Source organism: Ailuropoda melanoleuca, chromosome 11 (assembly GCF_002007445.2).
Source record: "Ailuropoda melanoleuca isolate Jingjing chromosome 11, ASM200744v2, whole genome shotgun sequence".
Classification (NCBI taxonomy): Eukaryota; Metazoa; Chordata; class Mammalia; order Carnivora; family Ursidae; genus Ailuropoda; species Ailuropoda melanoleuca.
Window position 1 is genome coordinate 21,542,482 of NC_048228.1, and position 24,267 is coordinate 21,566,748.

General features: G+C 50.4%; 1 protein-coding gene across 3 annotated transcripts; it reads left to right on the plus strand.

Annotated features, from left to right (window-relative positions):
* Positions 1 to 942: 942 nt before the first annotated feature.
* PITX2 (paired like homeodomain 2) lies at positions 943 to 20,701 on the plus strand. 3 transcript variants are annotated; one of them, XM_002917512.4, is made up of 5 exons: positions 943 to 1,173; positions 4,951 to 5,006; positions 5,488 to 5,625; positions 16,733 to 16,938; positions 19,452 to 20,701. In XM_002917512.4, the coding sequence occupies exons 2-5, from the start codon at positions 4,961 to 4,963 to the stop codon at positions 20,013 to 20,015; spliced, it is 954 nt and encodes a 317-aa protein (XP_002917558.1). In that variant the 5' UTR covers positions 943 to 1,173; positions 4,951 to 4,960; the 3' UTR covers positions 20,016 to 20,701. The 3 variants fall into 3 exon arrangements, with proteins under 3 accessions (XP_002917558.1, XP_019653393.1, XP_002917559.1); XM_019797834.2 differs by lacking the exon at positions 5,488 to 5,625 and having other exon boundaries at positions 948 to 1,173; XM_002917513.4 differs by lacking the exons at positions 943 to 1,173; positions 4,951 to 5,006; positions 5,488 to 5,625 and adding an exon at positions 14,961 to 15,872.
* Positions 20,702 to 24,267: the final 3,566 nt, after the last annotated feature.

Here is a 24,267-nt window from a genome sequence, read left to right on the forward strand (position 1 = left end):
CCTGCGCACGGACACCGGGTGCAGCGTGCTTGGTCCACCCGCCTTGACCTCGGGCGCGGTGTCCCGGCCGCAGTGCTGGGCCAAACATCTCGGCCTTCCCTGGCTGACTAGTCCCGCTCGCTCCCGGCTGTCGCCCTCCTAACCCTCTTGCCCCCCCGCCCCCCCGCTCGCCCCACTTTTCCAGATTTCTCTTCAGTCATCCTCTCTCACCCCCAATCCGCCTACTCTCACTCCAGCCTCCTGTGCGCCCCTCACTTCACCACCACCCCCACTCCGCAATCCCCCGTTTCTGTGACCTCCTCTCTCAACCCTGCAGGCCTGCAAGAAGGTGACAAACAGGCACTCTCATACACCCCACATGCCTCGCCCCAAACAAACCCATGCACTCTGTCCTTTGTTCCATTTCTTGGGCCACTTTCCCTGTCCCTTCCTCCGTCTCCGTCCTGGTTTGCTCCCCAGGAGTACGTTTCCGTCTCCCGGACGCCCTGGTCCTCCCCTCTGATTTATTAGCGCTCCTGGTTCGGCGCAGATTTCCTTTTTCTTCTCCTCCATCCCATCCTCCCCTCCTGTCCTCCTTTCCACAGTGGGATTGCTTGCGCCTGCCGCTCGTCTGCTCCTGTCTCAGAGCCCTGCCCGGCTCCCTGCCCCTCCTTCGCTCTCGGGGCTCTTCCTCCGGCTCCCGGCTCCCGGCTCTCCCGCCAGCCGGCCTCACCTCCCTGCCCTGCCTCGCTTCTCGTCGCCCCTGCCCGCTCCCCCCGCGCTCGCCCGAACGCTTTGCTCGCTCCTTGAACGCCCGCCGCGCAGCCGGGCTCGGCTGCCCGCCCGCCCGCCACTGTGCAGTGGAGTTTGGTGGAATCTCTGCTGACGTCACGTCACTCCCCACACTGAGACCGAGCTGAGGGAAGAGAGAGGGATGAGAGCGAGGGAGGGGAGAGAGAGTGCGAGACAGAGCGAGAAAGCTGGAGAGGAGCAGAAAGAAACTGCCAGTGACGGCTAGATTCCCGCGGCCGCCGCGCACCCGTGGACTCCCTTGGAACTTGGCACCCTCGGGAACCCCGCAGTCCTCTCGGGCTCGGCTTTCAGGCGCTTGCGGTGCAGCCTGCGCCTCGGCTCGCTGGAAATCTCCCCGGGAAGCGGTGGGACGCGGAGACATCAGCTCTCTCCCGGTAGCCGGTAAGTGGAGGCCGTCTCTTCCGCAGGGATGTGAGATAATGCGAGTTTGGAAATTTGTTCCACTTTGGAGAATCTCCACCGTAGGTGATTTGTGGTTCTTGGGGCTGCCTTCCCCCCCCCCGAAGTAACTCAGTTGGCAAACAGACCTTGCAAAAGCCCTGTTCCTCCTGTCCCCCAGTCGCTGACACTACAATCTATGGGGTTGCTGAAGTCGAGTGGGAAGCGAGACCATGGCTGGCATTTAAAACGAGGTATCTTCCCTTAAATCTCGGTGCCAACACTGCAGGGACAAATCCTCAGGCTGAGGATTAGCATTCTCAAGATAAAGGGCCGGGTACAAAGTTTCAGCTACTGGAAGATTAGCCCCCTTCCCATTGTTACCAATTGGAAAAAAAGATTCCATCTTAACTGGCAGTTAGTGACCTCTCAGGCCCAAGCGAATTACCTGGGAGCCCGGCCTGGATGCCAAGCTCACACAATTACTTCGGATTATAAATCCTTTAAATTGATCACCAGTCAGCTCCAATCTTGTTCTCCAGGAGATACGTTTTAAATGGTAAAGAGGAGAGGACTATTTTCCAAGTGTCAAGTAAGAAAAAAATTATGTTCCTAAATCTGGGACCTACGGTTCTCTTTTAATTCCAATTCAATGACTTTACTTTCCTAAGTAATTTAGAAATCATAGGGTAGTATGTTATCTACTCTTTTTCGTGTGTGAGAGTATTCTGTCTTACTAAAGTAAACTAAATAAAAAAAAACTTTTACTGTTATGAATTAAAATAATACAGGCACTCATACATTCTAAAATATTTGTATGAAAAAACAATCTAATTTAAGGAGATTCCCTTGCAATTTTGGCCATTAATAAGAATTAAACATGGTTTTAATATAATTTTGGAGGAAATTTATCTAAAATTCAAATACCAATTATGTCAAGGAAACAAAGCACGTAAATAAAATAGATTGAAGATTTTTATTGGTGTAACGTAAAATAAGCATACAAGGTTTCAGTAATCAAACATTCCCTAAAAATTAAATAGCGACTTCATTTACGGAATGTTTTACTTTACCTCAGCAAAACTACACTTAAATTATTCAGGTGCTTTGTTCCTGAAGTTGAGCATGTTTGTCTTCAAGTGTTCCTAAAGCATCAATATTAATTGGTTTAAAAGAAGGCTTAAACTGGTAAAATACAGAACTGTGTTAAGCAGTATTTTAATTTCCTTAAATGATTACCCACTGCAAATTAATTTACTGGCTAATCTCACCAATTTAGTTCATTTAAAACATATGTTCTTGTGCTGTTTATTTTTAAACTTTCCATTAAAGATTTTGTTATGGGATAACAAAATAAATGGAAAGGGGGGAAATGTGAAAGGATTTGTAATTATTAGAACTATACTTTATCCTGCAATTTCCTCTTATGGCAATCATCCAAAATTATTTTTAAGAAAATTGTTTTATTTCTTATGGCTTTACTGCCTGCCTTGGCCAGTGTGGTTCAGTGTGCTGCACTAACTATATGGGGCTTTTTAGCATACTCACAATAGAAAACTCAAGTTGGCCAAAACAAGATTGCCTGGCATATACATTCAAACCGGGACATGAACTTTTGGGGTGAGAACAATGTCCCATCGAGAGAAGTTGTGCATCTTAATTTGTGAGATTAGCGGTGAAAGCTGGTCCCTAAATCCTACAGCCAAATTTGTCGAGTAAGACTTGTCTTCCTTGACAGGGCAAGTTTAAGGATCAGCAGGTGGGAACTGGAGGTTATTTTTAAAAACTATTTTCCCTAGTTACTTAGATTCAATTCATCTAGTAGGCCTGGTAATTTATATGAAGCAAAAAAATAAATAAATAATGCAGGTCTCAGGGCTCATTTTGACTGGAAAATAAATCCCCAAGTCACAAGGACACTTAGGAGTGAGCTAAGGAACACGCCTTGACCTTCTTTTCAGTCCTTAGAACAGAGTTCTTGAAGATTTGTTTTGTATTGCTTTGTTTGGTCTTCAGCACCGAATCTTGGGAGTAGGGGAGAATGTGTAATAATTGACTGACTTTACACTGAGCGACCCCATCTTTTTCTTTTGTATATTTCATTCCTTAAAAAAATAAAAACAATTTGCAGTTACCATCTGCAATGCTTCGGCTACCCGCTAATAATGCAGCCAGTTCAGATGTTAAAAAAAAAAAAAAAAGATTATCGAATTGATGATGACATGCAAATTTCCCCTGAAATTATCATAAGTAAACATTTGAAGTCTGGACTAATAAAATCCCATCTGTGTTACTTCATATCGAGTTAGTAGAAAGCTGTGATAATGAATTTTGTAATATCTCACGAACAGACATCTCAATCAGGGACTAATCCTGTGATTTTACTGCAGAATCACTAAATCTGGAGCAGCCAAACTGCTACTTCTGGGCCCCCAGGCCTGCAAGGATCCGCAGAGCCCCCGCCCACGTCCCAGCTAGCGGGTGGGGGGAACCCCTGGGTCCCCACGCCGCAGCGCTGGGCAGCCCCTCCTCTAAGCAGCGACCTTGGCCAGAGGCCCCCCCAAGAGGCCCGGCTCCTTCCAGGAGAGGCCTGGGAGCCAGGAAACACGACCCAGACGAGAGCCAGACCCACAGCTCTCTGTCCCACCTCTGTTCTTGGGCCAAAGGGGCAACGCCCGCTCCTACCCTCAGCCCTGGACCCGAGCGAAGTGGGCCCTCCCGCCGCCGGCGTACCCTGGTTAGCGTGAAGAGAGGCAGGCGCCGGGATCCGAAGGGCCGGGAGCCCGAGACCTTCTTTCCTTCCTTCTGTCTTTAAAGCGGCAGCATTCTTCTACCCACGCCGGCAGGGTCTCTTGCCGCCCACCTCTCCCGGTTTGCCTGTGGCGGGAAAGGGGGCGCGCGTTAAACGCTTGGCTCGCTGCGCTGTGGTTGGAAATTTGAAAAAGATTTGGTTTGCCGGGCAGAATCGGCGGGGCCCTTCTCTACGAGTTATTTCTACGTCCTTGGTGGGAAAACCCTCCGGACGTTTGCCGCATTCCCCTGTGTCTCATTCGGTCCACCCCGTTTCCCTCCTCTGCGATCTTAAATCTTACTTTAGGGTAAATAAATGGCCGGGTGAGTATCTCCAGGGAAAAGGGTGGCTAAATATGGAAAAGTGGCTCCTGATGGATGAGAGGCCCGAAGCCAGCTCGCTCCTGGAGCACCCTAGGCCAAGAACCTTCGAGTCCCGTTCATTTCAGAATTACAGAAAATCGAGGACAGCTGCTGTGTAGGACAGTGACAAGTTGACTCTGATATTCTACAAAGGTTCATTGAGCTCCTCACTCACGGAAAGCACTGTGCTTAATGGTGGCCTTCCACACATCTTCCTCAAGAGACAAGTCCTCTTCACTCACCCCCAAATTTTGTAACTGCTAAGTTTGGCCCCGTGTTCAGACGGGCTCTTAACCCCTGACACAAACATCTCGTGAGTAGCTCCACAGCCAAAGTCCCCCAGAACACGACGGGTTTATCCGTCCAGAGCGCCCGGGCCCATTCACCGCAACTCTGGAAGGAGAGGTCGCCCTCAGGTCCATTCAGATGTCCAGGACCAGGCGCTAGGGTGGGGCAGAGGCTGGGCAGCCAGAGGCTGTCAGGCCAGAGAAACACGCCCCAAACCCCGCACGGAGTAGGCGCTTAACAGCGAATTTGAAGTTGTCCGCCCCACAGGTAGCCTCCCCGGAGCCCTGCACGCTCGGGGACCGCAGCTTCTCACAGCTCTCCTCCTCTTTTATTTTGCAGATAACGGGGAATGGAGACCAACTGCCGCAAACTAGTGTCGGCGTGTGTGCAATTAGGTAAGAGTCGCTTCTCCTGCCCGGGTCACCCGACGGGAGACCGCACCGCGCGAGGGCGGCAAGAGGGCACCGGCCCCTTGGCGAGGCAGCGGCGAGGGCTTCTTCCAGTAGGGGCCGGCCGAGACAGAAAGGGAATCAGAACCGGGACGCCGGTGGCCTCCCCCAGGGGTGGGGGTGGGGGGAGGCTGTGGATAGCGGGGGAGCCCTCGCCGTGTCCCGACGGCCCGGGTCTACTCCGCCCGGAGGGAGCCGCTGGCAGCCAGAGAGGCGCGGAGAAGTGTGCGTCGCCCTGCGCCGGGCCGCCAGAGGGTCCGGGAGACGGGAGTGCCCTCCGCCCTTTCCTCTAACTGGGTCTTTGCTCTTTGTCCCTCTTTCTCTTCTTCGTCCTGCTCTTCCCCCACCTCCCCAACACCCCCGCTTCTTTCGGCCGCGGTCCCGGGCGTCTCTCTACCCGCTTGTGGGGCGGGCGCGCGTGGCCCAGGCGTGCAGCCGGCGGCCGTTGAATGCCTCTTCTCCAAAGACTCCGAAATCAAAAAGGTCGAGTTCACAGATTCTCCCGAGAGCCGGAAAGAGGCGGCCAGCAGCAAGCTCTTCCCGCGGCAGCATCCCGGCGCCACTGGTAAGGCCGGGAGCGAAGCGCAGGCCGCGCGCAGGGCACCCGCCTCCGGGCCTCTGGGCTTCGGGCAAGGCGCGCGCAGGCGAGGCCGCCACACTCGGCGAGCCTGCTCCTTGACTTAGACACTTGGTCTCTGGGTGGGACAGGAAGCAGCCGTCCCAGGGACGTTAATTCCTTTCCCCAAATTATACTGCACTCCTGAGACCAAACACCTCTCCCTCTTGCTCTTTCTCGCTCTCTCCGTGTGGCCTGAGCTCCTACCCATTCCCCAACCTACCTCTGTGCCTCTAGCTGGCGCGGAAAAGTAGGCCAACAGCGACCTCTGTCGCCCGCCATGTCCCACTGCGCTCAGCCCCACCAAGGGTCCACCCCGCCCCTGCAGCTCTCAGCCGTGCCCCGCCCAGGCTTGTGGGTGCGGGGTTTACCGCGGAAGCGAAGCACGGAAGGCTTGTGTTGGCAAAGATTCGCCTGGCCGGGAGGTGAAAGAGCTCCCTGGAGCCCCGCAGAGCCTGAGGTAGCGACTGCGCGCAGCAGCCAAGGCAGTCCTGAAATGTGTGCCCCTGTCGACGCGAACCTACCTGTTGTGCAGGTTGCGAGGCCTCGGGTCTTGGTGGTGTCGTTGCGTAATTAGCTGGTTTCACTGTGGACGAGTCGAGGGACCTTGCTGCTCAAAGGCTGCAGGCTTGTGTAAAAGTTAAAACGTCTCCAAACCACTGCACAGGGCTTCGTGAAGTGATACTTACCCTTTAGTTGTGTGTGTGTGTAGGGGTGAGGGGACAAGCTTTCCTTTAGAATACATGAAAAAAACCAAACTTAACTGTTCTTCTATTCTCCGGGTTTTCCAAGTTCCTATAATAATAAGTGCCTAGCCTTAGGAAGTTGTTGACCTTTGATAGTGTGAGGAGATAAAGCCCCCCACCGCCCTCAGCCCCTAACCCCCTCTTTCCGGATTAAAGTGTAAGGATACAAATGTAATGTGTGCGGGAGGGGGGCGAATTGGGACCCCCGCCAAGTAAACAAACCATATTACTAAGAAGAAAACAAAGGCCCTGCATTCGGCCTTCCCAGTAAATCTGAGAAAATTATCATTTGTCTAAATAAAACTTCTAAGTGGTCTGGAGCAGAGCAGTCTCGACACCACAATATCGCGAGTCCTCCTGCTGGGCCAGTTAAACGCTCACTTGTCCGGGATTAACCCCATGGGGTTAAATGGGGCCATGCAGAGATAACGTCGGGTGATTTCTGTCATTAAGATTGTGTTAAATTCTTCCTCTGTTTGATAATCGGTCGTAAAAATAAATTATTAGACCGGAGTATGTTTGGGATATGGTTAAAAATCAAGAACACCGATGACTCCCGGGGAAATATTTTGTGCGGGTTCAGTCCTGTCTCTGGCCAGACTGGGGGAGCACCCAATCTCGCTTCGCGTGGCGTGGGCTGGCAGCCGCCAAGTTGAGGCTGAGGTTTCCTGCTGTGCTGGGAGCAGGGGCGATACAGAATGCCTTCTATCCCCACCCCAACCCAGGGCTCCTAGAGCTCAGGAATGGTTTCTGAGGACAGGTGGTCTCCATCTGAGCTAGGGGGGCAGGGCCCGTTGGTGGAGAGGTTTGAGATGGGATGGGGGCCTCCTAGGTGGGCAAGAAGATGCAGAGAGCCGGTCCTTTCTGCTCCTGTCACAGTCCCCACTTGGGCCAGCGGGCATTCACTTTTGATAATTAGTTGGTAAATAAAGAACTAGAAATAATGAACGATTGTTTTCTTAACCATTACTTTCAGGCCGGGATTATTTTAGTGCATGTGAAAGGGGCTTCCTCTACACTGGCACCCATCTGTTTTCTACCTTTTGGACTGAAGAGGAAAATTGCTGCCTAAACATGTTTAATGCCATTAATTAGAAGAGTCATGTGATAGGGAGAAATGCTGAAAATCTTTATTTTATTGGCTTTTAGGGATACGGTAGACAAAAAAAAAAAAATCACACATGAGTAGGCAAAACTACAGTGCCTCGGAAGGAAGGTTGCCAGAGTCCCCTCTACTGAATATAAGCAATTAACTTATGTAATATGCAAACTCCTGGCCACAGCCTGCTTTTCAAAGATTTTTTCTCCTTTATTTTTTATAACCTTTTTTTTTTTGCTTTCAAAAAGAAAAAATGTTTACAATGACACGCAGTTTGCAAAAGGAATCACGATGCTTTATATTGGCACAACCCTCTCCTCAACCCCCAAAAAACAATGTGTCCTCATTGAAGACTGAAAACTGTCTCTAAGTAGAAGGCTCCAACTCTGCGTTCCTTCCCAAGGGAACCTTCGTCCCCTTGATAGTCATTGGGCTGACCCACAGCCTGGCTGAAACCCTGAAACTAGAGGGGGCATGAGGTCGGCTGGGGACCTTAAGGCCAGGGTTTTGAGAGAGGGTTGAAAGAGGAATGGCTAGGCATCCAAGTGGAAGGAGGAAGAGTTGTTAAGTTAAACTGTACCCCCAGAAAGGAGGGGCAGGGGTCTGCTGAAAACGTCCCCCTAGAACAGAGATCCTTGACTTCCTTGCTTTGGGTGTCCCAAAAGAAGCCTCTTTGCTGAAATCATTTCAGGAAAGGGAGGGAGTGAGCCTCCCCTGTCAGTAACGCTCAAAGTTTCGGGGCGGTGGCTCCGGTGTGCGGGCTGACATCGGACCAAGCTGCCGCCCCAAGGCCCCGGCGCCTAGCTTCCGCCACCATACTTGGGCGGGTACCTTCGCCGGGCCTTCCCCAGAGACGCCATTAATTTTTCAATAGCTTTGGCTCAGTGGATGAGCCGCAAGAGTCTCCCGCAAGTCTCTGGTGTGCTCAGACTTCCCTTGGGAGGGGACTCCGAGGTCCCTTGTGGCGCCCGTAGCCGCGACACACACGCTCTCAGGCAGCAGCTAGGTCCCAGTCTTCTTCAGAGGACCCGGGTAACCCCCGCCGCCTCGGCGGCAGCAAACCCTCCATTCATTCAATCAGCAAATGTTTGCCGAGCACATACTACGTGGATCCCTCATGTCCCCCCTGAAAGCAAATAAGCCGGTTTCCCTTGGCCGTCACGAAGCGGCTTTCGTGCTAGCAAGGATCCCGCCGAGAGCCGTCCCGACCATCTCGAGCCAAACGCGAAACGGTGGTACGTGCGGCAGTGCTTGGGGCCTGAGCGTTGTCTGGAAGAAGGGGGACGTTTTGAGGGTAGAGGGCTCTTAGTGATGAGGCCCGGGGCAAGGGACAGGGTCAGTCTCAGAAGGGGCGTGGAGGTTGAGGCAGGAGAGGGGCACAGGGTTAAGGAGCGGAGATGTTCATTTTCTCTTCTACCGCCTCACCCCACCCCACCCCGCGCCAACTCTGTAGCTTATTGGCAGAAGCTGCCTCTGCGTTTTGTGGGGTTTTTTCCCCGTCGGGGGAGATGGTGCCAGTTGTGCAATAGGCAGTCAGTCCCTGGGGATCCCCGCGCGCAGAGGTAGGCTTTACAGGTCGTCCGTGTTCCTTGCTACGGACACCAAGCGCGCTCAAAGTTTTTCTAAGGCTGGTTGGGCTGTTACTCGGCACCGCCCGCTGTTAATGTATGCGGCAGTTGTTAGAGCGACTCGGGAGGGAAAAGGAAATGTATAACGAAAGCTTATTCGTGAGCAGGAATATACTAATGGAACAATCTGATGTCTTCTTAATCCTATGTAAAAAGCTTTGTCGTCTTCCTAATATTGACTGAATGGGTAATTAATGGCTCTTCATCTAGGCGAATACCCTGTAATCCAAAGATAGGCAAAAGACAACAAGCCCAAGGTAAAAGACAAAAGGCCCAACTGTGGCCGTCACCCCCCTCCCCCACCAGGGTCTCCAAATAGGAAAGTTTCCTCTCAGGAGGAAAAAAGAGCAGGAATGAGAGAATATAGGTACCTTTCCTAGGCTGGACTTAACCACAGAAACTGGTCGCCCGGGTCAGTTCATGCCTCTGTTCCCCCACTCCCGGTCCTTCTCTCTGCATTTCTTTCTTCTCAGTTCCCCTAGGGAATCAGCCCCATTTGGAATCTGATGAGAACCTTTTCTTCCCCCAAACCCCACGTTTCGTTTGGGGAAATGATTGATAACAGAGGACCAACATACAAGGTCCTCAAAAGGCTCTGGCAGAGGTTGAACCCCTTTCTGATCCAGGTGGAGACTCCTTTCTTCTACAACCTAAGGCAGAGTCTGGACAGACTAAATTAGTTGGGAGGGGAGGAAAGAAATTAATAGAAGGAGAATGAGCAGCAAAATTGTGTATATGTGTTAAAGAGTGAAAAGGAGTGATGGAGTCAACTTCATTGTAAGGATCTGACATGAATAGTGCCCAAAATTCTCCCAGCATGTTTTTAACAGGCTGACATTTTAATTTAAACCTTTAGAAGTAATATATTACTTGGGTTACTACGATGAGGTGGGTTCCTTTTTTTTTTTTTTTTGTCAGCTGACAGCTTTTAAAATATTATTTCGCTAGGGAAATAAAAGCTTCATCTCAGATTATAGGTGGGTATTTTTGGATTTATGTGATTTATGGTCACCATGACAACTAATGCTGAATGTTAGCTACCAGCTTGTCTGGGAGAGGGAAGACAGAAAGAAAGGAGAGCAAAAGAAATAGAAAAGGGAGCCGGACAAGAGCTAGAGGGGAGAAATACAGAAAAGAGAAAAAGAGGCGCGTTTTAATCCAGTTTTTAAAAGTGACTTTAGTCAGTCCCTTGCCAGTTTTCCTCTCTGGGCCTGGATATGAATGTCTATCTCATTCTCTTTTATCTCTCTCTCTCTCTCTGCCCCCCCAATCTATCTCTATTTCTCCCCTATGGCTGACACAAATTTATACCATTCTCTTTATTTGACTTTTCCACAGCTAGTTGTTTTTGGAGGTTAAACGATGGCCTCATAAACCTGTAGTGTTAACAAACTAATGTGAAAAGGCATATATATAGCACGTGGCATGGTTTCAGAGGCATCCCCCCCACTAGTCCTGCCTCCTCTAATCCCTGCTTTTCTCTTCTCTCGCCAGTATGGGGGTACCTTCCCCTGTCCCCCCCCAGCACCCCTAGCCCGTTACTCCAAAACTCAAGTGGTTGAGTGTGTGGGACTAAAATATGGATGCCGCTTGTAGGGACCCAGAGAATGTGGGTGTTGCTCAATACATGCACAGATTTATAATTCAGAAAAGAATCTGCCCCTTTTTACAAACCAGCACTTTTTAAATCCATTTAGAGAATGGGGTGGGGAGGGGGAATAGCCACAGTAAAGTTTTTAATTTCTGGGCGCTTCCCCTTCGTGGCTGGAGCGGGTGGGGGGGGCGGAGGTACAAGGAAGGGGGCCTTTCCAGCTCGATTTGTGTGTGCGAAGAAAGGTCACACAGAAGGAGGGGCGGAAGGGCCACTTCTTGGGCAGGGTGCAAGGTCTCCATCTGACCTCTGCGCCTTACACCACACACGCACGCACACACAATCACGCCTGTCACACGGCTCTGAGCTGAGTCTGGGCGGGCCACGGCCTTGAGCTGGCCTGGACCAGAGCAGGTCTCCCACCCCCTATGATCTGACAGCGCAGGGAGACATCCAATTGAGCCATCTTCCAGGTGAGCTTTGAGGACAGATTTTTTTTTCCCCAAAAGTTGTGGATCGCTTGGCTGGGCATCAGTCCATACCTGGGCCACCGCACCCAAGAGTTTGGCTGCTCAGTTCAACCAATCTGGCCGCAAGGGCCAGAGGGGCTTTGTGCAACTAACACTAAAGAGTGTGAAATTAAATAAGACCTTAAGACTGGTAATCGGTGGCAAATACCAGCAGCTCAAAACACGCCTGACCCCGTGTCACACATTTCCCTCCTCAAGGGTCTTGCTTTGAAAGAATAAGCAAGAAAACCCAACTGAGAATTCTTGAATGTCTTCAGAATCGAAAACCCAAACCCGCACTGGGCTTCCTTCCATGGATACCTTACAGCACCTCCAGTTTCCTTGAACTGACCACCCTGATTTTTTTCCTAGATTGTTCATTTCTGTGACGGAGGCTAGGAAATCCTAGAAATTTCTAGAACCAATCAAACAAGAGTGTGTGCGTGGGAAACGCAAGGGTAGTGCTCAACCTGCGAAATACATGGGATTACTTTCAACCCCCTCATTATCTATACTACCAATATCTGTGCACCCAAGTTTTTTGTCAATTAAGTCTCCAAAGTTGTCAACCACCACCACCACTGTTCCCACTGAGAAGTGTTTCTTAGTTTCCCACTACTCGCTTTTCACCATCTAGACTTTTCATGTTGGTGTACTCCTACCATCCATGCAGTGAATCCTGTTGGGCCTGAGAAGAGGGTCAGCCAAGCTCACCATGTGTGAAGTGATAAGGAGATCAGGAGAGAGTTGAAACTCTGAGTGGAAAAGTGCAAAGAAACACCTTACTGGCTCAGCTGATGGCTGGGGGTGGTGTTATGTATTATGTATGTGCATATCTAGATAGATGATTGATTGATTGATTGATCCTTCAGGTTATGTTCTTACTTTAACCAGAGATCCCCAGATAATTGTCTTTATTCTCCACTTGACTTTGCAATGGATAGATAAAATTTAAGATTCTTTATCTTTTTAGGCTTTTAGGCTGCCTGGAGATCACCAGTACTTCCAATGTCTCCCACAATTTGGCACTATGAGTAGTTGTCACTTGCCCTTGGGTTTTTCAACCACTTGGAAGCTGATTTGGAGACTAGGTCTTTCATATGTGTATTTGCCATTATGTGAGTTCCTTAGTCAACAGAGCCACGGATTTGAAATCAAAATTCTGAGGGTTTAATGAGACATGGGCTTCAATATCTAAATGGTTCTGTAGAGCTCCTCAGCTCTCCTGAGTAAGTAGTTTTGAGAAACACCCAGAGCCTCCACCAAAAAATCGCAGCTCTGGGGTTTGAATCTTAAAGAAACTAATACTAAGAAGGAAAGTATGCTCACTATGTGGGGAGTTTTTCATTCTTTCATGTGATGGAGTTTCTTCATGAGAGAAAGCTTTATGGGTCTGGTATTTTGGGGATCGCAGCTATGCTGAGGTTTAAAAAGAAGAAACTGGAATATGATCAGTAAACACATTGGGCAGAAAAGAGCTAGATTCATATTGACTTAGTTATAGGTCATCGGCTGGCAGTGCAATGGGAGGAAATATTTACTTTACACATATACTTTATGATCTTGGGGGAATTAGAGGAAATTCAATAAGAAAACGGCTAGAAACATTTAAAACCCTTATTTAAAAGACTTAAGCAAATTAGAGTCTTATCAGATTAAAAACCACTACAAATGTAAGAGCATTGTCTTCGGTGAAACGCTGTGGGGTCTGAGGAGATTCTCCGCCAAATCTCAGGGATAAAATGCGTCATTTAAGCACCAGATAATGAGCAGAATGTAAATTAATTTAACCTTCTTTACCAACAGGCTGCTGGTGTAATATGTATAATTTAGTGATAAGATTGCAGGACCTAATATAGCTGGATGTATGAGCCTTAGCTAATGCAGACCTGTCACATGAGGATGTGTTCTGCAGTGAGCAGGTGTGTGTATGCTTGGAATGGGGTGAACTGGAATAAAAGGTTAAAAACAGAAATGCTGATTCACACCTTACTATAAAGAAAATTCCTCCTTGCAGCTATATTTTTCTTAAAGTGCGATGATACTTCTGGGGAGAGACTGAAGAACAATTCTCATTTGGTTCCTTGGATGGCTTGGATGGCTCTCAAGCATGTTTAAAATGGGGGGAAGAGTAGCAGATAGGGTTTGGCAGAGAGAGCAAGGCAAAGGAGAGACACGAAGGTTACAAGCATATTTGTAGTCCGTTTCATCCACTCTGCCCCAGACTGCATGCGTTTCCCAATCTTATGAACAAGGACAAGGAGGGAGTTTTCTGAAGCTACCTCATACTGGTGTTACAAATCATTGACTGTAATGTCAAACAAATACACATTCAGGGATGATAACACTAACTCCACAATAAAGCAATCACCAATGCAGAAACCCAAAGGAGATTAGTTTGTGCTCTCCTGATGACCTAAGCAGAGGACAAAAGGACTTTCAAAAAATTATTTTGAATGGTATGTTTGTATTTCTTTAATTTACTTGGAAATTAAAGTGGTTTGGAAATAGTGCTGTAAAGAATTGGATGTCCCCAAAGGTGTTTTTTTTTTTCTTTTTAAAAAATAAATGCAAAGGCTTTGCTTTTCCTAGCTGAGTGTTCTCCTAGGCTTTTGCCCTTCGCCCCCACCCTACTGCCTCTGCCTGCTTGGACTTTAAAGATTCAACAGCCTTGAGCTCCCTAGGAAAAGAAAATGACTGAAAAATTATCCTTGAAATCGGTTATTTGGCAACATTCTTAATTGTATGGAAATTCATTAAAGCATATTTTATATATAATTAGCTCAAGGTTGTTGATTCTGCAGGCTTTATGGATTTGAATCTGATTGATAATAAAGTAAACAAGAGAGTCGAATTTAAAGCGGACTCTCTCTAGGGTTAGGACAAGCTTAATACAGTGTACAAGGAATTTGAAAGATCTAGGATATGTGTCTTAATCAACGCTAAGTAGAATGGATAAGCTTTCAGCATTTTGAAAATGCTGGGTTAGGGTTTCTATTCTATTGTGTATTTTCTGTCTGGGGACTAATAAGCATTACAGAGAACGTGATCTGAGGCGACTTTTTATTCTTGTATAAATCCAGAGTGAACCACCAAACAGTTGTTCGTTTAAAGTCAAGGTAATTTTCTTTTGACGGGTCCATTTGCTTCTCGATTTCTAATTTATTAGCCTGCCTTCTCAGGGCTTTGTCTTCTTTGCAATTAAAGTAAAGCTTCTTCAGATTAGCGCAGCATTCACTTGACAGGCTGTTTGGAAAATTTAAGCTCGGAGAGGTGATTGTTGCTGTTTTTTAAATTTTCTGGTTTTAAATAGCATGTCTCCTTTCCATCCAGGAAGAGAAAAACATCTCTCAATTGGAATTGGATGTAGTGTGATACAAAAGGAAGGGGTGGGGAGGCTTGTTGATCCTCGTACCTTTCAGCCCTCGACCTTTCCGCTCCTTTCTCCCGAGCCTTTTACTCCCAGCCTCACCTCTCTACCTCCCCGCCTGAGCTAAAAGCCGGACGATCTTCGGCCGGGGCAGAGGAGAATTCCCGGGAGCCGGCCGGTGTAGACTCGGTGGGCACAGTGAGGTATTAGCCCGGCCCCACACAGCTGATAGGTGCAGACAGGGCTGTCCCTCCGCCGCGCCTCGGGGTCTCCTGATTGGTGCGGAGCCACGTCACTCCCGCTGGGCGAAGGGTCTGGGAGGAGGCGGAGGCTGGGAGGGTCGGGAGGGCTCGGCAAAGTGACGTCTGGGCACCAGGAAGCCCGCCTCTGGTTTTAAGATGTTAGGCCAACAGGGAAGCTCGGAGCCGCAGAGCTGGTCCGTCGCTCGCCTGGGTGCCGGGAGTTGAGCTGCTGCGAGTCGGTGCTCGGGCTCGACGGCCCGAGAGGGTGTGCGTGTGCGCGCCGCGGAGGGTGCGTCCAGAGGCCCGCGCCGCTGCCGCAGCCGCTGCCGCCGCTGCGGGGGATCTAATATCAGCTACCTGTCCCTGTCACTCTTGACACTTCGCTGTCAGGGCTGCCGCGCGGGGGGCGGGCAGATCGCGAACGCCGTTAGCTTTCCTTATTGGAGGGGTACTTGGGGGAGGGAGGGAGGGAAGAAAGGGGTCTTTGCCCACTCTGGTTTCGCTTTGGAGCTTGGAAGCCTGCTGCCCAAAGACGCTCCGAGCTGTGCCCTCCTACTCACATCCCCATGTCTCCGTTTGCCTGCTGACTTTCCGCCGCCGGACCCTTTCGCTAGAACCTTCCGAAGGAAACGGGGGCGGCTCGGTTCAAAGACTCAGCAGGGGTGGTGCTCCCTGGCTTTGCCCGCGGCGGCCACAGCGGGGACGCTCCGCGCCTGTAGCGCAAAGCCGAGCAGGCGGCGGCGGCCACGGGGTTTCGGCCGGGCGGCAGCCCAGGACTTGTAGGGCGGCGCGCTCCTTCGTCCATGAACTGCATGAAAGGCCCGCTACACTTGGAGCACCGAGCAGTAGGGACCAAGCTGTTGGCCACCTCCTCGTCTTCCTCCTGTCACCATCCCCAGCCACTGGCCATGGCTTCAGTCCTGGCTCCCGGGCAGACCCGCTCCCTGGACTCTTCCAAGCACAGGCTGGAGGTGCACACCATCTCTGACACCTCCAGCCCCGAGGCCGCAGGTAAGGCGCCGCGCGGCCCCGCAGACACCCGGCTCTAGCCGCCCCTGGCCGCTCGGCCCTTTGCGCCCCCAAGGAAGTTGGCCCCTCCTGGGGGAGGTGTGGTGGGAGTGGTCGTTTAGTCGGCTTCCCGCAGAACTTCCGGAGCCAGGATTCTTTTGGCCCCGAGTTCCTTTCGCCCTACCTCGACAGCCTGAGGTGGCGCAAACGACGCGAGCCGTTCTCCTACTCTTCCCTATTCCTATCCTGGCCTCCCGAGGTTTTCTGGGTCACAAAAATCCCAGCATCTCCATTCGAAGACGTTCAGAGGCCATCCCCCAGTCCCCCAACCCGGTCCCCCTGTTCTCTAGGCTTTCAGCTCCAGAGAAGCTGCGCCTGTTAGAAAAGTATTTCTGACACTGCGCCGCAGAAGAAGCGGTCTTTCTAGAGCGTAGAAGAACTTGGGTGGGTGACCGAATCCGCAGATCGACCTTCACTAGCCTTCCGAAGCCGCGTCGAGATCCGAGGGGGCCTCTGTAAAACGCGCGCGTGCGGGTGTCCGAGGAGACTTGGTGTGTCTGCGCAGAGGCGTGTAAATACACTTGAAAGCAGAGGCTATAAAAATGAATGTGCCTTTACTCTGAGATAAACATGTAAATAAAACGTGCGACGCTGGGGGAGGGGAGGAGATGGGGCGCTCACACCCACACTCACTCTGCACACCCTACAGTCGCAACGCTCTCCGCGGCCCGGAGAGGCCGCTCACACGCTCCTCGCCTGCCTGGCAGCCCATCTCCTCCCCGGCCTCTGCCGCCGGGTCCAGCTGGAGTTCGCGGGTAGCAGGTGGACATGCTGACGGGAACCTTTGTGTGTTTCGTTTTCAGAGAAAGATAAGAGCCAGCAGGGAAAGAATGAGGACGTGGGCACCGAAGACCCGTCCAAGAAGAAGCGGCAACGGCGGCAGCGCACTCACTTCACCAGCCAGCAGCTGCAGGAATTGGAGGCCACTTTCCAGAGGAACCGCTACCCGGACATGTCCACGCGCGAGGAAATCGCCGTGTGGACCAACCTGACGGAAGCCCGAGTTCGGGTAGGACCCCTCGCGGAGCCTGGGAAGGCTAGGAAGGAAGCCATTGTAGAGATGCAGGCCGCATAGACCCGGAGGGGGTGTGGAAGGCGGCGTCTCCCGGAGGGCGCGGGTGGTGTGCGTTTGCAAAGGCAGAAGGCCTCTCGGCGGCCCCGGTGTCGAGGTTACAGCTCCCCCTTACGAGAGCGGCGGGAGGCATTGGCGCGGGCGCCCGGAGCGGCACCAGCTCACTGCGCCGCCACCCCGAGCCCTCCCCAGCTGGGCCGCGTGGCATTCCCCAGCACAGGGCATTGTGTTCCCGGCTTGCAGTCGCCAGAGGAGCGCTAGTAAAAATCCCTCCCAGGCCAGGAGGGGAGAACAGGCTTCGACCTGTGCGCTTTGAACAAGAAATACCCGCCGGAGACATGCAAGGTTTGGTCCTCCTTGGGAAACTTTCGCGCCCAGCCTAGCCCGGCCTTTTCTCTCTCTACTCGGCTCGTGCTCCTTACACAGTCTTTTAGGTTTTTCAGCCATTCAGGTCTCTCCCACACCCTATCCCTTAGTTTTGTGATCTACAGAAGCAGTTTTGATACACACCTACTATCCTGTTAGTCCTCTTAGAAAGAAAAGAAAAAAGAAGAAAGACTTTTCGGTTTGGTTTATTTATCTTTTCTCAGGAGATTGTTACTCATATCCTTCTTCCCAATAATAGTTTTATCATTATTTTTTTTTTAAAAAAGGGGCGGCTTACCTTTGTAGCAAATCTGTACTTTATGGATTGGCAAAAGTGAACTTAAATAAATTAACAGTAGCAACATCCTGGTTTATGCTGCTCAGTGGAAAACTCCAAACATGTTAGGATTCTGGAAGCAGAAACACACATGGCAGGATCCAGAGGCTTTGCTATTAAGAAAAGGAAAAAAGAAAAAAGGGGGGGAAGCTCTGGATAGAAAAATAGAGCCCTCAGAGCAGAGAAGAAGAAAACATATACAACAATGAGGATAAAAAAAAAAAAAAGACCAAAATCCTTTCCCAAAGCAGAGGGAATGAAGGCACTCTCTGGGTGGCATTTCAGTAGGATATGAGGCGATGTGGTGGATAGCAGCTGGGATGAAGTTGAAAATGGTTTTAGTTTAACTGCCCAGAGCTAGAACTCTGGCTCTCCAGCCCCGTGGTTTTGTGCAAGGTCAGTCTTTCACTAGCTCTCCTGTGCATCAGGGTATCCGGACTTGCACGTACTCTTCTTGCCGGGGCAAAGTTTAGGCGGCCTACGGTGGAAATTGCAAGTAATTAAAATACAAACACAATCAATGGTTCTCTGGAATCCTTCGGAAAAGACCTCTTCCCTCCACCCCCTCCGGGTTTTCTGCAATCGCTCCCAAGTTCCCTGCCACTACCATGCTGGGCTGTCGCTCCCTCTGGCTGCCTCCATCCGGGCCCGCTGCGTGTCCAGCCAAGTGGGAGTGAAACGTGCTTTTTTATAGCAGTCGGGTGCAAAGAGGAAGGGGGATAAAAAGGAAATCGAGAATGAAAGGGAAAAGGAAAAAAAGCGGATTAGGCGGCTGGGCCCGGCTGAGATGTGTAATGTGAAACATCACCGGTGTCAGCTCTGAAATCGGGGCCAGGCCTTGCTCCAATACACAAAAGCCGCAGTCTGGGCGACGGGCTGGCCCGATGTGGATTGAGAGAAGGGTTGCGTCGGGGCCACCGAACGCGGGTGGGGGCTGACCGGGTTAGGCGATTGCTTGCAAAGCCAAGCAAACGGTCTGGGCCTGGCGGGAGCAGCGCCGGGCCGGGGGCCTGGCCTGGAGTGGGCGGAGGGTGAGAACAGGCCAGGCAAAGGGAGGGGGAGGTTGCAGAGCGACCCGTTCTGGATTCCCAGAGATTTACAAGCCAAGCTTCTGGAGTTTAGGAGGCCGAAGGGAAGGTGGTCTTTTGCTTTTTGATTCCTTATTTTGCTAGGCGAGGATGGGGGTCGAGGCCTGGCGCCAGTTGTGAGAGTACGTTCTGTGGAGTGGGGGGCGGCAGGGGAGGTCTGAGACAGGAGGGAGGAGCTGTGTGAAAGAGAGCCCAGGCCTCTGGTGCCCTCTCAGCCCCTTGTCCTCATCACTGTGTCTGTGGCTTTGGAAGGGAAGCAAGCTTGCAAGGAGTCTGGGTAAGGGTTGGGCGGAAAACCCGCTGCCCCACGTTTATTTTACAGTAAGTGTTTTTGAATTCTGAGGAGGGCCTGGGTTAGTGAACAAGCCACCCACAGGCCGCCAGGTTTTTGGATTGGGGTTTGTGGTGCAGTTCAGAGCCTGGGCTCTCAGGCCTCACCCCGCCAGACCTCCCTGGCTTGGATGAGGCTCAGGCAGCTGGGACCCGAGGGGCAGTGGGCAGTTGGGGAAAATTTGGGGGGTCCGGGTATGTGCGTGCACGCGCACACATACGTGTGTGTGTCTGTCTCTTGGAGGTGGTGGCTTCTGGTGCTTTCTGGGATCAAGGTTTTATTAATCCTCTCTGTGACATCTGTCTGCTCCCTTGTCTTCCACCCCCAGGTTTGGTTCAAGAATCGCCGGGCCAAATGGAGAAAGCGGGAGCGCAACCAGCAGGCCGAGCTGTGCAAGAATGGCTTTGGGCCGCAGTTCAACGGCCTTATGCAGCCCTACGACGACATGTACCCGGGCTATTCCTACAACAACTGGGCCGCCAAAGGTCTCACGTCGGCCTCTCTGTCCACCAAGAGCTTCCCTTTCTTCAACTCTATGAACGTCAACCCCCTGTCGTCACAGAGCATGTTCTCCCCGCCCAATTCCATCTCCTCCATGAGCATGTCGTCCAGCATGGTGCCCTCAGCGGTTACCGGTGTCCCGGGCTCCAGCCTCAATAGCCTGAATAACTTGAACAACCTGAGCAGCCCCTCGCTGAATTCCGCGGTGCCGACGCCCGCCTGTCCTTATGCCCCGCCGACTCCTCCGTATGTTTACAGGGACACGTGTAACTCGAGCCTGGCCAGCCTGAGACTGAAAGCAAAGCAGCACTCCAGCTTCGGCTACGCCAGTGTGCAGAACCCGGCATCCAACCTGAGTGCTTGCCAGTATGCCGTGGACCGGCCGGTGTGAGCCTCGCCCACAGCACCCGGATCCTAGGACCATGCCTGATGGGGCAACTCTGCCCTTGAAAGACTGGGAATTACGCTAGAAGGTCGTGGGCACTAAAGAAAGGGAGAGAGAGAGAAGATATAAAGAGAAAAGGAAACCACTGAGTTAAAGAGAGCTCCTTTGATTTCAAAGGAATTTCCTCAATGTCTGACATCTTTCACTAAAAGTATTTCCAACAGTTGCAAGGACACACACAAATGTTTGACTGGATATGACATTTTAACATTACTATAAGCTTGTTATTTTTTAAGTTTAGCATTGTTAACATTAAAATGACTGAAAGGATGTATATATATCGAAATGTCAAATTAATTTTATAAAAAGCAGTTGTTAGTACTATCACAACAGTGTTTTTAAAGATTAGGCTTTAAAATAAAGCATGTTATACAGAAGCGATTAGGGTTTTTCGCTTGTGAGCAAAAGAATGTATATACTAAATGCCACACTGTATGTTTCTAACATATTATTATTATAAAAAATGTGTGAATATCAGTTTTAGAATAGTTTCTCTGGTGGATGCAATGATGTTTCTGAAACTGCTATGTACAACCTACCCTGTGTATAACATTTCGTACAATATTATTGTTTTACTTTTCAGCAAATATGAAAAATGTGTTTTATTTCATGGGAGTAAAATATACTACATACAAATTGGTCTGGATTCTTTCTGCCCTCCTCTGTCGCCTGGCCCGGGTTTCTCAGTCACTGCTTCCTAAACAAACCAGTTCCCTCTGCCCACCTAGTTAAACACAGTAGGCAGCAGGACTTATTTAAATTTGGTAGAAATAAATTATAGTCATTCATCAGAAAGTAAAAAGAAAAGCCACTCCCAGAAAAAAAAAAAAAGCTGCAAAGTCTGGTCTTGTCCCCCAGATTTTTCTTTGGCTTAAACCCAGAGGATTCCATTATTGCTAGCAAATAATACAAGAGAGAAAGAAGAAAGGAGAGAGAAATTTAGGAAGTATGTCAGGTTGGAATGACTCTCAAATATTGTTCTTTTGGGGGGGGGCTCTGCACACCCAGTAAATTGTTCTGGAGAATTATGTGCATATGTATACACGCACAGTTTATATACATTCCTCTCAGGAGGAATACATCTATAATAAGTTTACAAGGAAACACCTCTAGTTCAAAATATTTAGGCCTCCACGTTTACCTTTCAGGCTTAAGTAGAGAGATTCTTCATGTTATATTGCATTCTATTTCCAAATCCTTTTGAGACATTAAAAGAAACAAAGACCATTTCTAATAACTACAGCCCTTCAGTTTCCCAAAGAGCCCTGGGGTTGAGAGGTTACAGAGTGGAGTTTCCTGAGTCTTGTACGGCAATATGTAGTTGAGGCAAAGGTCACGCTCCCCATGTTTTGTTTTAAATAATATTGACCCATTAATTCTAAACCTGCTTGTTCCTGAAATTATACAGGATTATGGTTTGCAAACTGCGGGACAATGAAGCAAATCAAGATGAATTACAGCCCTGGCCCTCCCTCCCATCCTCTGACATCTAAACGGGGAATGAGGTCGGTGTGAGTGTTTAAAAGAACTTAAAGCACCCGCTCTTCCTTTGTTGGTGGTTTTCAGCGTGTTTTTTTTTAATGTGAAATTTGATTTCGTAACAAATCGTAGCAAATACGACTTATCCGAAGGAATTCATTACCGAAGCGCTGGGGGAGGGCGGTGTAAAGGGTAAATTCTGAGGTCCTTTGCTATTCTGGTCACCCTCCTCCCCCCAGTGGGGGAGGACAAACACAACCCCGGGGAATAGGGAGCGAAAAGTAGCCAGCAGTTTTCTCTGAGCCGAGAAAACCTGTGTTTTTGCGCTTAGGTTACTTTTATCTGGCTAAAACTTTACCTATAAGCTTTTGAAGCTCAGACACTGAGTCTTTGTTCTGTCTGGGGCTGCTGCTGCCACTTAAAGAGATGGCAGATAATGTCCCCGATTTAAGATCAGTGCTCAATGCACATTAACTTTCTTTCTTTCTTTCTTTTTTAAGCTCTGCCTCTAACCTACGGAGGGATCACGCGGCAGTGGGGGGCAGATAAAAGCCCTTTGGCCGAGGGTCACCTCCGTCCTTGTTGTTCACTTGAGAGCAGTGGAGAGGAAAACGGTCCCCACGGGCGGACTTTGGCTTCTGGAGCCGCGAAGCCCAGAGGTCCGGGCCTCCCCGAGCTCCGCCTGGTATGGGGGGGAGGGGAGGGGCGGCCGAGGGAGGGGAGGGAGGGCACTGGGAGAGGGGATTTGGGGATGGGGGCTGGACACGCTAACGAGACCTGCTGGGAGGATTTGCGTCTCCTGCAGGTCCAAGAGTGACTTGGGAGAGCTGGATACAGGAGGCGGACCTCGGCCTAGTTTGCTGGCTGAAATAGAACTCTATTTCGAGGCAATCAATCAATCTGCAGAAAACAAAAATGGAAGTCGAGGTTTGGGAAGAGTTGTCTCATCCCCAACTCGAGTGGTGCGGGCTGGGGGCGGAGACTCGGGACTGATGAGAAGCCCCTTCTCCCACCTCAGCTCCTTTCCCTGGACTTCCAGAAGGACGAAATACCCTCTTCGCCCCCCTTGTTACCCACACCCATCCCCGCTCGCCCGTCGACCCCTTTCCGCCCCTCTTTTTCCCTTCAAGTGAGAAAAGCCTAGTTCCCGAGCCAGTGGAGTCGGTCCTCTCGCCCCTCCCGCTCCCACGCGGGTCCCCCCTTCAGCCATCGCTACTGCCACCACCTCGGTTCCACTCAATCGATTTTTGCTGCATGTCAACACTTATTACCGGTGAGTGTGAGGGTATTTTTTCTCCTTCCCTAGGTCTCTTAATGATTTCTGAGCTAGTTGTGTATTAAAGTGCTTAAAGGAACCTTTAAGGTAATCTATAGCATGAACGCCAACCTCCTCCGCTTGGGATCAAAGATGGCGAGCCGGGAGGTCGGGCCCCCAGGAGCCCAGGCCCCGTAGGCCTCAGCCCTCTGCCGCCCACCTCTGCGCGCCCAGAGGGGCTGGGGTACTGGGCCAGGAACCCCGCACCGACAATTTGCGGTCTAAAGGCTTTCTCCTCCTCTCTCCCCCAGGCACCCCTCACCTGTTACTCTAACCCTTTCACCCGCCTGTCCTCGGTTTTTAAACTTTTAAACTTCCTAAGGCCTCAAACTCTTCATTCCCCTAAGAGCGAATTCAAATTGGTGGAGACCTGGGAAAAGATGTATGTAGCCCACGTTTGTCTCAGTTTCCTTCCAGTTCCTATATCTGAGTTTTACTGCCCATAACTTGGTTAGAAATTTAATTTTAGAAACTCTGTTGGGCAACCTGAGCCGTGTAGGCGGCTTGATTAGGAGGCAAATCCTCCCCTTCGCCTCCCGGCCCTGCTCTTTCTTCCACCCCCACCCTTGTCCTGTGAGGTGCTGAAACCCGGGAGTGCCTTTAGGAGTGTAACAACAACAAAAATAATGGGGGGGGGGAATGCAGAGCATCTTAAAAGTCCCAGTATTCCTCGAAAGCCCCATAAATTAACCCTGTGAAGAGCAGCGAATTCTTTTTAAGACGAGTCTATAAAAACCTGGAGCGTTGTCGCAGGAGGATAAACCGCCCCCCCCCCCGCGCCCCCGCGTCGCGAATGTGACCAAACAAAAGTCTGTCCTGCAATCCACATCCTAATCCACGGGCGCCTTCGCCGCCGTCGCCGGGGCTCCCCAGCCTCCCGCCCGCAGCTCTCCGTCGACGCGGGCTACGCTGAGAGTCTCTGGCTCGCCGAGGTAAATTTTTTAGAGAGGGACAAAAAGGGGGGCATGTAATCAGATCACAGGCCTTTATGAATATAGAGTCCCTATTGATTGATTTATTAACACCCCCGCCCACTCCCCCCCAAGCAGCAGTTAATCTAAGCACAGGGGGAAGCAAGAAACGTGGGTGATCGAGGGAGGAGAAGTAAACGGGAGAAGTTTCTTGTAGCAGATTTTCAGAAAGAATTTTTTAAAAACTACCCTTTCTCCCCCAGCGTCCCTAATCTGACAATTGCATTTTAACTGAACTTGAGAAAGTGATAATTGAAGAAGAGATTTAAAAAATAATAATAATGTGTTACATAGAAACCTTATTTTAGACACATAACTAATTTTCCTTTTCAGGTTTTAGCAGATGAAACCAGAGAAATTTTACTCTAATCTTAAAAGTTTATTTATCACCCTGGTTCCCAACTCCCCTTCCCTCCTCCCCCCCCCCCCCCCC

Excerpts from the sequence above, each read along its gene's own strand:
- PITX2 (XM_002917513.4), top strand. The coding sequence starts at position 15,665 with ATGAACTGCATGAAAGGCCCGCTACACTTGGAGCACCGAGCAGTAGGG. Across the intron at positions 15,873-16,732 it reads CTCCAGCCCCGAGGCCGCAG|AGAAAGATAAGAGCCAGCAG; the intron begins GTAAGGCGCCGC and ends TTTCGTTTTCAG. Across the intron at positions 16,939-19,451 it reads TGACGGAAGCCCGAGTTCGG|GTTTGGTTCAAGAATCGCCG; the intron begins GTAGGACCCCTC and ends TTCCACCCCCAG.